The 12,275-nt window shown below is 43.0% G+C and overlaps 1 protein-coding gene across 1 annotated transcript in view; it reads right to left on the reverse strand.

The window, feature by feature from the left end:
• The window catches only part of LOC104403091 (lysine-specific demethylase 4B-like), a 70,697-nt gene that overhangs the window by 34,039 nt on the left and 24,383 nt on the right, over positions 1–12,275 (reverse strand). The window contains 2 exon segments of the mRNA XM_010011130.1: positions 7,979–8,116; positions 12,259–12,275. The exon segment at positions 12,259–12,275 is cut by the window's right edge and continues 7 nt beyond it. Of these exon segments, the coding sequence (XP_010009432.1) occupies positions 7,979–8,116; positions 12,259–12,275 (155 nt within the window).

Genomic DNA, 12,275 nt, shown 5'->3' on the forward strand with positions numbered 1-12,275 from the left:
AGGACTCCTCCTGGTCCCTGGCTGCTGGCATGACTTCTTGTGTGCTTCCTTAACGTGCTTCCATAACGTTCCATGTGGATTTCTGTGAGTAGAAAAGCTGTCTTTTTCTTTTTTGGCAAAGCTATTCTGCAACCTCCACCCGAGGTTCTACCTCTTCCTATTCTGTAGACTATACCTGTAAGGATGCCACATACTCCTGAATCTCTCAAACATATGCAATCTTCAGTCCTGCAAGACAAGCATAACCACAGGGGTGGGGCAGGAGGGGATCATCTCAGTGGGGTCCTGGCTTATATGTCTCAGACAAGGCTGAAAGAACACAGAGGAAAATTCAGTGCTCTCAGCAGCACTACAAGAAGGGGATTCAATGAAGTATTAGTTCCTTTCTGTTGTGACACTCATCCCAGTACAATGGATAAACAAAGTAAGACTTTCATCCAGCGGTTAGGATGTAGTCTATAGTGAACATCACTCCAAGGTTATCTCAAGGCATCCTTTTTTCAACACCATGAGGCTTGAAGTTCGTGAGAGGGGTCTACCCTGACCATTCCATGGCACTGCTGCAGGTCAGCACCCTGGGCTCATGCATTAACCACTCAGCAAGCACGAAGTGACATGGCTTGGTGAAGAGCGACAGCTCTGAAGTGACAGGCACACGAGACAATCCTTGCTAAGTGACTGAAGTTATCCTTTTATCCCTCTGGTTTGATCATCTCCTCTTTATTCATTTCTTTCCAACAGAAAGGCAAATGCTGTGCTGCGTTACATCTGTAAACCAACAGATGCACTAGTAAAATCCACTATTTTGGAACCCGTGGATGACAACCAAGATCTATAGGCAGTTTGTAGCAACATGAATAATTATGTTTGATGGAATAAGAAGTGTCGGTACCTGACAAGCTAAGATTTGCACATCATCCAATTCTTTCCCCTGGTAATACAACTACTCCATAACATTCTTCAAAAGGATGCAAAGATGAAAATACATTTTTTGCAACTCTAAATGCTACAACTTAGAATCAAGGGAGATTTGATGCACACATGAGGCAAGAGGTTGTGTATCAACATCTTGATTAGACCCCTCTGAAAACTGCACCCCAAATGAAGTGCTTCTGTCACTCTCCTGTAATAATCTAGACCCACTTGCATGTATTTCTGAAGCAGTTAAAGAGTCTGGTAAAGCAAGATCCTAATCTCAGACAGCAGGATTCAGAAGCACCCAGCTATGAGCCCCCCCCAGGAAAACGCTGAAACTGCAAACTGCCACCAGGGAAGCAAGCTGGGAGATGCCGTCAGCAGCATGGGCCATCAGGAAAGACAAGCAATGAAGCCAAATGGGGTTAAAAAACAAAAGAGGTTGTTCATAAGCAATCTGCTCTGTAATAAAAAGTGGGCTTTATTTTTAAAGTGCTCTTCATGCACAAAGTGAGGAGGCAGAAGGGTAAAAACCGTTGCCTTTCAGCACACTGAAGGACTTGCTGCGGAGGGCATCAAAAAGGAAAGGTACCTGATGAGAAATGTAATGTCCATTTGCAGCTACTTTACACTTTTACAGTGCCTTTCAGAGTTCTAACATCACCATTCCTGCAATTCTTGAACAGAATTGAGTTATTTGTTCTTAGCTGGAATGTAAGACTGCTCTTCCTTCTTCCTATCTATGCCCCCACGTGTCAGCCCTGAAGCAGTTCCAATGGAGCAACACCAGCTGCATACGAAAGCACAATCTATGGCATCTTTTAAAAGGCATTTTTGATGGCCTTGCCATACTAGCAACCCCAAAGCCAGATGACCCTTAAGCCTCCATTCTGACACATGAATGACTGGGGCTAGTACACTTTATCAGGGTCTCCTGTGCAACAGAGAAACTGAATGAACAAGCTGCAGGGAGCACATTCTTCACGTCGCTATTTACTGCAGCCACAAAGCACACCACAACCTCCACACCATAAATCACAGGGTTAGCGAGGCAGAGAGAGAACGGGAGACTGTGGCAGCCCAGCAACATCAGGACTCCAGGGTTCAGGGCAGCTTTCCATCCCAGAGATCCAGCACTTCCATCATGGGCTCTTGGAGAGGCAGCCCGGCCTGGCAAAGTCATTATTAAACAGCATTCAAAATGTCAAGACCATGCTTTACACCTCGCAGTAATTAAGCAAAAGTAAATTAGGCTGAGAAGCATAAATGGGCCTCATCTGTTTAACAAATACCTGTTTAAAACCCAGCACCTTCCCAGTTCAGTGCTCCAAGGGTTACACCAAGCCCTGAGCAGAGAAGGATGCAAACTGCCCCAAGTCATCCCTGACCGAGGTGGAAACGCCCCAGTTACTGTCAATCAAGTCCTGAGCAGTTCATCATTATGTTTGGGATTTAAAATTAATCTCTCATATGCCCCTTATCAAAGGCAGGACACCCAAAAGGGACAAATACACCTCCAGGGTGTATTTGTTCTGCTCTTCCTCCATTAACAGAAGTGATTCAAGCAACTTCAAGTCAGTCCTTCAGAAGAGGATCTGCAAAGAGAGATGATAAAATGAAGCTCCAAGACAATTTCAGAAAAATAAGTGTCTTCTTTCCACCTCAGCATGAAAAAACCTGCAAAACTTCCTCTTTATAGCACAGAATCAGTGCTGTGTCAGGAGTAAGGTATTAGGGATGTTTACAAATCGTGAAAGGAAATAGTACCAAAAAGTGGAAGATTTTGTACCTTTTGTCCCAAAAAAAAAAGAGCAATTTTGAATCTGACAAAAACTATGCAAATATTATTCCAGATTTTCTTAATATATTCTAAGCTTCAAAGGTCTAACTAGAGCCCGTTAAGGCATACACACAGAGTCACGCAAAAATCAAGTTCAGATGTCCCTTATTTTGGAGACCAATTTTACAGTATTACCAGTTTCTGCGAAAACCTCATGAATTTTCTTTTCTTGGAAACTCAGGACATCTTTTCAAATGGACTCACAGCTGAACAGGAAGAAGTAAGCTTCAATTTTACAAGGAAAATTATATGTTTGGCAACTTGAAATCACAAACACTCCAAATGGAGATTTGAGATCTGCTATTCCAATATTATAAAAACCCCAAACCTGAGACATGTGAGGAAAGAGTTCAGAGACACTGAAACCCTGAGATCCAAAAGATATAAAGGCGTCAAGACATCAAGATGCACCAATGAAATCCAAAGAGAAGAGTCTTACTTGCCTTCCCCTTCTCCCCAGAGAAACAACAGAGCAGCAGAGCAGGACTGACCTGTGCTGGAGCAAAGGTCCATATGGGATAGTGCAGTGGAGGAGATGAAGACTACAGATTTCAGAATGTAAAATGTAGGATTTGGGAAGGAAAAGCAACTTGACCCCATTTTATACTGGGACAGATAATTCCAGCCCTATCTCTGGAGTAAACAGGAGATAAAAATGAAAGTATGAGATGTCAACAGGTAGTAACACAGGTGTTATCATCCACAAGTGTCTGCTATTAATATAAAGTGCAAGAAATTATTCCCCTCCCATCCACTTATTTCCAGTCCAGTTTGCCAAAGAAATAGAAAAGCTGACCTGTGAGGTGCACTTGACTTTCTTATCAAACAGTACACTCGGAAAGCACCTTTTTGAATACCAGGACACCTCAGCTTTGGGAAGGCCACTTTACTAAACCCCTTGGGTTTAAAAGGGTTGTTTAGTCAAATGCACAGCAATCAAAGCCCACTGTCTGCCCAGGGGTGCCTCCTCCAAGAGTTTTCAGAGACAAAGCAAGTCCCAACAGCACTGCAGAAAGGGACTGCAAGCTCAGGTAGCAAAACAGTCAGAAAAAAACCCAAACCAGATGGTAAGGAATGAAAATTATCATTCACTTTGAACTGTGATTCATTGAATCAGTAACGTTCTGGTCTAAAGCAGAGTATTCAGATCACAGCTGACTCCTGAAATATTGTGTCACTATCACCAACGCTATGAAAACCCCTTTCAACTCATTTCTTCTGGATCTCTTTTTACTTTGCACATTGTGACAGACTAATACTCATGTTAGTCAAATAGGGCTGTATCCTAAAAAGAGCATTCCCTGAGTTTGATCCGCAAAGGGGGCCAAAATGAATTCCCATCACGTATTTGGGAAGACCTAGTGACAGCACAAGAGGATTATCTATGGGAGCCCCATGATTAACTCCCCCATCCCGAGACAAGGCACTGACAGATGTGCTGTTCAACCACAGCCTTTCACACTGATGAGGTGGCACAGGCAAGCTGTGGATGGCCTCCAAGTCACCTTGGCTGGGAAGAAGTCAGCTGCAGCACAAGGTTCCTCGAGGACAGATGGAGACATTTACATTGACAATAAATGGGATAAGAGTTAAAGAGCTGTTAATTCTTAGATTTCTGGGCACAATGTCCAGCTGTATGCAAGGCATCTATTTCCCAGTGGTCTTCCACCATATCATTAAAACCTGAAGCAAAGGAGAATGTGATACCTTTCCTCTGAATGTCAGGAGATTGACGTTTGCTGGGAACAGAGAGCAGTAAGTCCTGTGGATTTATACCCATCATGAGAGATGACATGAATTTTGTCTGTCACATCCCAGCACCCAGCACTGAGGCTGGAGAAGCAATTATGAGAAGGATCAGCAAATCAGACTGAAGGGGCAAGCACCTGCTCTAACTTAAAAGCTGAAACGAGACCAGGGAAACCCTAAAGCAAGCAAGCAAGCAGAGAATTCTAGTCAACGTTTGTTGCAACCCATGTGCCAAAAGCCATCAGCTCTCCAGTTGCCCACCTGGGGCACACTAAACAGATCCTGGAGACAGCTGATAAAGATGAAGACACAAATTCCTCTTTGTGTGTTGGCCCTACATTTAGTTAATAAAGATGGTTTGGTCGGTATGTTCTTACAGTCAGCAGTGGTTACAACTTCCACCTAAGGACATGAACCCCACCAGCACACGCTCGCAGTGTATCCTCCCAGTTCCTTCCCATCAACTTCTGCCAAGCAGTTCTGAAAGAGGCTCCCAACCTCACACTAGGCTCTCAAAAAGCTTTGAAGCAAACAGGACAGGTAGTTCTTTCACTTAACTATTCACCAAACCAATTTCTACTGGAATTTTTAAGCACTGGTTCATCCTGGTTACAACTTTATACAGACACAAGCACAAATACCCTCTATTACCTTCCTACACAACTCTGCAGCCATTGGGTTTATTTCCTGTGCTAACGCTCACGCTTGTTCTACAATTAGAGCAGAACCAGTGCCCCAGAAGCTGATCTTTAAGCTTCACTCTGGTTATTATGTATTTTTTACAGCCCAGGCAGGTTCTGCTGTGGTTAGCAGAACATTTCATCCATCTGGCAGGCAATTAGCAGAGCCCTGTTCATGTTTCTCTGAGGTAAGCCATTACCTTCCTATGTGAGCTCTCTCTCATGCTATGCCATTGACATACATTGCTCTCAGTGGAGCAGAATTGGATCATCCCCAGGATAATGTCCAGGAGACCATTACAAGTGGCTGATTCTGAACCTTACCTTGTCCCCAGTCTCAGGAGTGCTGGCAGGACATGAGAGCCATATTGCTAACCTCAGGAAAGGAGAGGAATCACCTTCCAGCCAAGTGGCTTCAGTGCAGTAAGAGGATGTCCCTGCAGAGTGCTGCACAGTCGAGACTTTCTGAGAACTTTATAAAGCAGTGTGTGTGACAAGAAGAAGAAATCCCACTCGGATGTGGGGAAGGACAATCTACTCGTGCCTGACAGCATCAAAATCAAGAGCACCATTCCTTAAATTCAGCAAACCTGCAGTAGTTAACCCAAACTGGCACACTCCAGGAAGCCCATCTCTCCATGAATTCTCCACAGCTTGAGTGTACACAGTCAGCTGGTATTTCATTAAGATCCTGTTTGACTTCAAATGAGATTTAAACAAACCTTTTGCCCTTGCAGTGTAACAGCATCCATACCTCATCTGGAACCTGAGAGCAAAGTACCAAAGGGTTAATTAACACGTGGGCAGTGTGTGCTTTAGGCAATATTAAGCAGAAACCTCTGAACAGGCAAGTGTCAGCGAGTGCAATGGAAATAAATTGGGCGTCTCCTTCCACACTTCAACTTTCTCTGCCCAGATTTGCTCAGAGCTCTCTGTGCTGCTTGTTCAGTAATTTCACGCTACGCTGCTTAACAATGTAAGCATGGAGGCTCAATCTAAAGCTGCACTTCCCAAATGTCACTTGTTTGTGAACACATGGCTGAACCCAAAATTGCTTTTAATATTACAGCAGTGCCTGCTGGCATTGCTGTAGTTAAGGGTCTGTCAGAATTCCGAGGATAAACCCCATTTTCTGGGGTGTAATACCATGACCATTTGCCACAGATAAACCTGCTATACAAGGTCACAGCAGACAAACATGATTCTTTACATTTTCAAACCAAGTTTGCTTGGCTATTTTTGAGTTGAAGACACTTAACACTGATTTGAGGCCTCTTACGGTTCTAGGTTTTTCTTAACCACCCCTCTAACTCCAGAACAAATTCAAATGCATGACTCCCATTCCAGCCTCCACCAAGCCCTGGAGCCTTGGTTATTGCCACTGCAGCATCAGTGGAATACAAACAGTGGGATTCAAACACCAGTGCGGGGTTCACTGCTTGAACGCCGATGGACACAGACAGGACAAATAGTAACTTTACAGCATGAGGATTCTTCTGTTGTGAGACAATTTCAATTGCTATTGGTAGCAATGTAATGCTCTTCATTTATTAAAATGGAAAAACAGAAGAAATGGCATGAGGGGTTTTGTGATTCTACAAGATCCCCTGCAGCCTGCAGTGCCAGAAACAGCACTAGCCTCCAGAAGCAAAACCCAGTGACTCACGTTAGGCACAAAGCAGCCACTGGGGCTAACACACAACACTGGTCACTGTTCAATATAATCCTGTGCAGAAAATTCAGCCTGGCTCCAAACTGGCCAAAGGCATTACAGCAAAAAGGTGGAGGGTTAAAGAGGCCCCAGGATCCTAACCCTGAGAAGGGAATGATGCCAGTCAGCAATCATCTTTTGCTACTCTCGGAATGTAAACGTTGGTAAAGAAAAAATGGACATCACCACATTGTTCCACAGACTGAGACACAGATGGACTTGCAGCCTGTTTTGAAAAGAGTTGGTTTTGTCCAGAGGAAAGCATTAGGATGCATTACAAAAGCTACAGAGTCAAGCTGAGTGGATAGAAGCAAAATAAATGAAGAAAAGGTTATGAATGCTATTGTAGAGTGAAAACACAGCCTGCCTTTTTGGAAAGGAACATCTGAAGCAATTTTCAAATGCTCCCCCCCTGCAATCATCTCTCCTTTTCCCAAAGACTGTGTGGAACTGACACCCCGTTTAAAACTTCACAGATGCTGTTGAATCAGTTATACTTCACACTTAAACCCAAGAGAATGCAGCACGTGTGCTGGCGTGAAAGCTGTCACTGACTCCAGAACTGTCAGAAGGAACAAAAAGTACAGGAAATTTGCCCTAATGGAAATAGCCACACAGGCATTTCAACATGACTCTCTTCAGAGTTAACTGAGTGCGTAGATTAGAGAAATTCAGATCCTTTCAGAAGGTTATTACCATAGTCTTATTAAAGCTTAAAAGTATTTCCAGCTTATTCCTTCTCCTTCAGTGTGTACCTAATGAATTGTATTCAGTTACATCAGTCACCTTATTCACTCTGAAATGCAGTCTGGATGCATAAGAAAACTAATCCGAACTTACTAGTCTCAAAACAACTTCTTTACAAGGTGTGTGTAACATCCAGCATTTGAGGAAGTCATTACTATGCCCTCAAAATGACATGAAGTATCAACAGGCATAAAACGGCAACATGGCACAACTGAAAGAGCGCATCACCAAAACAACAGCACTTTCCTCTGTGTTCTTAAGGGCAAGTGTCCCACTCTCCTTTGTATGTCATGAGCTCGTGGTTTTAAACAGCCCTTCATCCCAACAGACACCTACTTGGGTTGCCATTTTTCCATAGTCGATCCATCGTAAAGTGGCAAAGTTGGTAGACTCGGCACAGTTGAAGCCATGATTGAAGCCAGCGTGGTATCCATAAGGAAATGTAATCATGAACTCTCCAGCTTCCTGGGTGATCTGGGAAACAAAAGGATGAGATACCCCACAGATCAGTTAATGTAGCAGTTGAACAGCAGACACCTATAAAATTACATCTCTTTCTTTCAACTGGAGGCAGAACAGTCACTGCTAACTCTTGCCCACACCTAGAGCCATTCCTGGCTACCTGCAGAACTACTTGAGTATTTCCCATATGGAAAAAAGAGAATACAATGGATAGAAGGGGTCACAAGATCTGAACTATTTATACTCAATGGCTCCAGTTACATAAAGGGTCTCAGGCTGCAGTATTCCAAAAGGTCAACACTTTAGCTCCTGGTAAGTCCAAATCTACACTCCCACCACCATGCTAGTGGAGCCAAGAACGCTGGGTTTCCCTCCTAACATGCACTCTGCATTGCAGGGTCCTACTGAAGTACATGCTGCCTTGCACTGCATTTATTTCCTCACTCACATTCATCAGTTTTACTCCCACTACACCCGTAAGTCAAACACCCTAAAAGCTACAGCCCACCATTTGTCTACCGAAGTAAAACTACCACGGGCATTATAGACATCATTAATATAAGGGTTAAACCCTCTACAGATTACAGCTGTAACCAAGGGCCAATCAATCTGTGATGCTTCTAAAAAATCCTCTTTTTACATCTTATGCTGTAACAACATTGAGGAAAAAAGGGATTTGATTGTTTAAGTACTGCACAGATCCCATGAGCAACAGGCAGTGACGCAGCGTGCCTGGAGCCACCCTTCCAGCCCAGCTCTCCAGCTTAGCAAGCCTTCAACAGCACCTCCCTTCCATGGGGGCTGAAAGAGGCAAAGCTTGACCTTCCTTGTCTTTCCAAGCCAGAACTGCTGACAGACCTTTCACAGCAGTCATATGCCAAACCACTTCCATTTGGATGCCTTCCCACCAGCAGTAACTCAGCACACAGCAGTTCTGAGCCTACAGAGATTTCAAACAACTTACACTTATAAACACAAGATGGGTCCAAACAGAACATGTCAACAGACAGAAGTTAAAACATTTACTAACACCTGAACTTGCTGATGACATTATCATTAGCAGAATAATTAAGAGAGAGAATACAAGCTGGTATGATACAAGAAGCTCCTGCAGTACTTCTGGATGAGGGGTGCTGAAGTCCAGTGGTACCCAGCTTCGTGGAGCATCCTCCCACCAGCCCCATCCATAAATTAGATGCAGAGGGGTAGATTGCTAACTTCAGAAGACAGAAAGATTATGTTTCTGTCAGAAAATCTACATCCTGGTGTCTTCATTTCAAGCCCACAGTGTACGTCCTCTATGTCACTGCTGTCAACATTATCCCTACCATAAATTAGAAAGCACTCAAGATGATGGATAGGCCATGCAGAAAAGTAATAACTATTGAAGGAAAGCCAGCATAAACTGCCACTCATGGAGAAAGCCCTAAATTTACTGACTTCTGCAAGCTCTTGAGAAATAAATGGAAAAATCAATAGGAGATTACAGAAATACACATTTTTAATTATTAAAAAGCCCCAGCATGGATCTGTTCCTTTTTTTTTCCCCCAGAATACCACTATAGAGATTTATAAATGTGGGCCTATTCACTTCATTGAAATCTGCCAAGAATTCAGATGAAGGGATCCTATCTGTTTCTAAAGAAAAATGGCACATGTTCACTGCTTCTGAATAATAGTGATCCTCTTCAAAAGCTACTATTTTAGGACGGGAGGTATTCAGATATAGGATGCTCAGACTAAAGAGATCTCCTCCTCCTTTTTACATTTAAGAATATCCTTCCAGTGAGTGCCATAGAGAAGAAAGAAGCTACCATAAAAAACACACTTCTGTAAGTCAAGATGAGGAATTGTATTTCAGTAACTTGCTAATAATCCCTCTTGCTTTACAAGAGAAAGTTCGGGTTTGACATTAATAGTGTCCTCTATGTGTACACTGCCCTCTCCTTTGTGTGTGTGTGTGTGTAAGAAATAGGGAGACAGAAATCAGATTCTTAGCATCAAGATTTCTCCATATACTCAGCATGGAGGAGACCCCAGACATCAATCTGCAAAGAACCATCATGTCACAAATCAAAGGTTCATAGTGGAAAGCCAAGTTAGGCTTTAGAAAGCAGGTAAAGACTTTCTACCAAGCAATAAATTAGAAATTCCCTTATTTAAACCACTCTGTATGACATCCTTACCACCACACAGCTCAGCAACAATGACCTGGGATAAGCTTGGAAGTATTCATCTATTGCCTTTTTACAACCTCCTTTGGTTGTCTTACCTGGTTATTGATAAGAAATCTCTCAGTATACACAGTCAATGGTGCTTTCCTCAGACAGAGGGAAAAACAAACATATAACAAAGGATTATGCTGGAGACAATGATGCCCACCTACAATATTCAAACATTTGAAGTCCTGTAAGAATTTCCTTTGCTTTCTGAGCTCCAGCAGACCCAAGAGCACTGCCCCAACATGCTGCTTGAATGAAATGGCAGAGATGAATTTGCAGCTGCTTCTTTAGACAAGCAGTGCACACTTTTTAGCCACTGCACCACTTCTAGCTTCTGATTAAAACAAACTTCGTAAGGAAAACACCACAAGCAGCAGGAAGACACAGCCTGCAACTGATACTGAAGCAGAAAGCAGCATAAGAAAGCCTTAAACTTTACAATTTAGGACAATAAATAAAGTTCAAGTCAGATTTTTCAGGAGCTTGCACTGGCTACAGATTTTGTATTCTTTTCTGTGTATGGTCAGGATAGAGAATGTCTTATCCTCTCTCAAAGTCATTTCTCAGAGGAGCATCTATGCAATAAACTGAGATATCCCCCATTATTCCGATCCACATACCCATTTGCCTGAAATTTGTAAGTGAAAATCCTTATCACAAACTCAGATCCCACAATAGGTATTTTCCTTATTATTTTCAACCATGTGTAGCAGATACCTGTGTTCTCACACTTGGGAATTGGGTTCCACAGATAGAATAGCAAAAGGAAATGGTATGTTGCTCTCTATGAACAATTTAATATCAACCTCCATGTACAAACTAGGCCAAGTCTGGCCACTGATGTTGAACCATGAGCACCACATTGCTCCGTGCCACTCTCCCCTGCCCTGACAGCAAGCTCATCTCACAAGCTGCATGATCACACTTCAAATTTCATTCATCACAGCCTCCCGCTAAGAAAAACGAAACAGTCTCTGGAGCAGTAAATTGAATGAATTCATAGTTTTTATGCTATAAAAGAGCCCAGATCTTTTACTTCCATCTCAAAGAATCACCAGGCTCATCAAATAGGTGCAGTACTTTGTCTCAGGTGGAATAACTCCAACAAAATGACGTTAAAAAAGAAATACCAGGACCCAAGAGTTCTTATTTAGAGAAAGATGGACATAATATCTACAGATAATGATGCAAAGGGGATGGGGAAGGATGAAATCAGTTTGAACCAGGCATCCTTTGACACTTCCCAGTACCTCTAACTCAATTTCTTTCCCACATCCAAAGGCAGGACATGCTGGCAGGACAGGCTCTGTGTGCTGGCAGCACGCAGCAGCAGTAGCCGTTTGATTCTGTTAAGTCCATGGTAAGCACGCTTGGCTGAAGAGATTTACTTCTTGCCAGAAGACTTTAAGAATAAGCACATTAAAATGATCATACCAAATAAACATGACCCCTCATTTCAAATAAGAGGACTTAAGAGATTCATGGGTCTTTACTGGCGTAGTGTACAATGAATGCTTACACAACTGAACCAGCACATCCAGCTCCAGTTTTTGGTCCATACTGGATCCAGGAGAAAGAAGTCTGTGTTCCAGAACTCCCAGTAAGTTATGCTGCTTATTGGTAAGCCCCAGCATTTGTACTACAGTTTGCCCCTCTCCACCTGCAAAGGCTCCCTAATTGACAAAGTTAGTTCTAGTGAAAGCTTTTATGAAGAGAGGCACTTCACAGCGAGCGGCTCAGCCAAACCACAAATCCTCATTTACAGGCAGGCACCTGGTTTAAACTGATAGGATACATTTAGCATAATAATGCATTTAGAAATGAAGCAAATTGCTCCTCAGGCTTGTGATGAATGTTTCCTGAGGAGAAGGGTGCTGTGCTTTGTGCACCTCAACAACCCACCAGTGTCTTCAATGCATCCTTTGTACATACCCGGTCAAAAGGAATGC

This window comes from Nestor notabilis, unplaced genomic scaffold (assembly GCF_000696875.1).
Source record: "Nestor notabilis isolate BGI_N333 unplaced genomic scaffold, ASM69687v1 scaffold6363, whole genome shotgun sequence".
NCBI lineage: Eukaryota > Metazoa > Chordata > Aves > Psittaciformes > Psittacidae > Nestor > Nestor notabilis.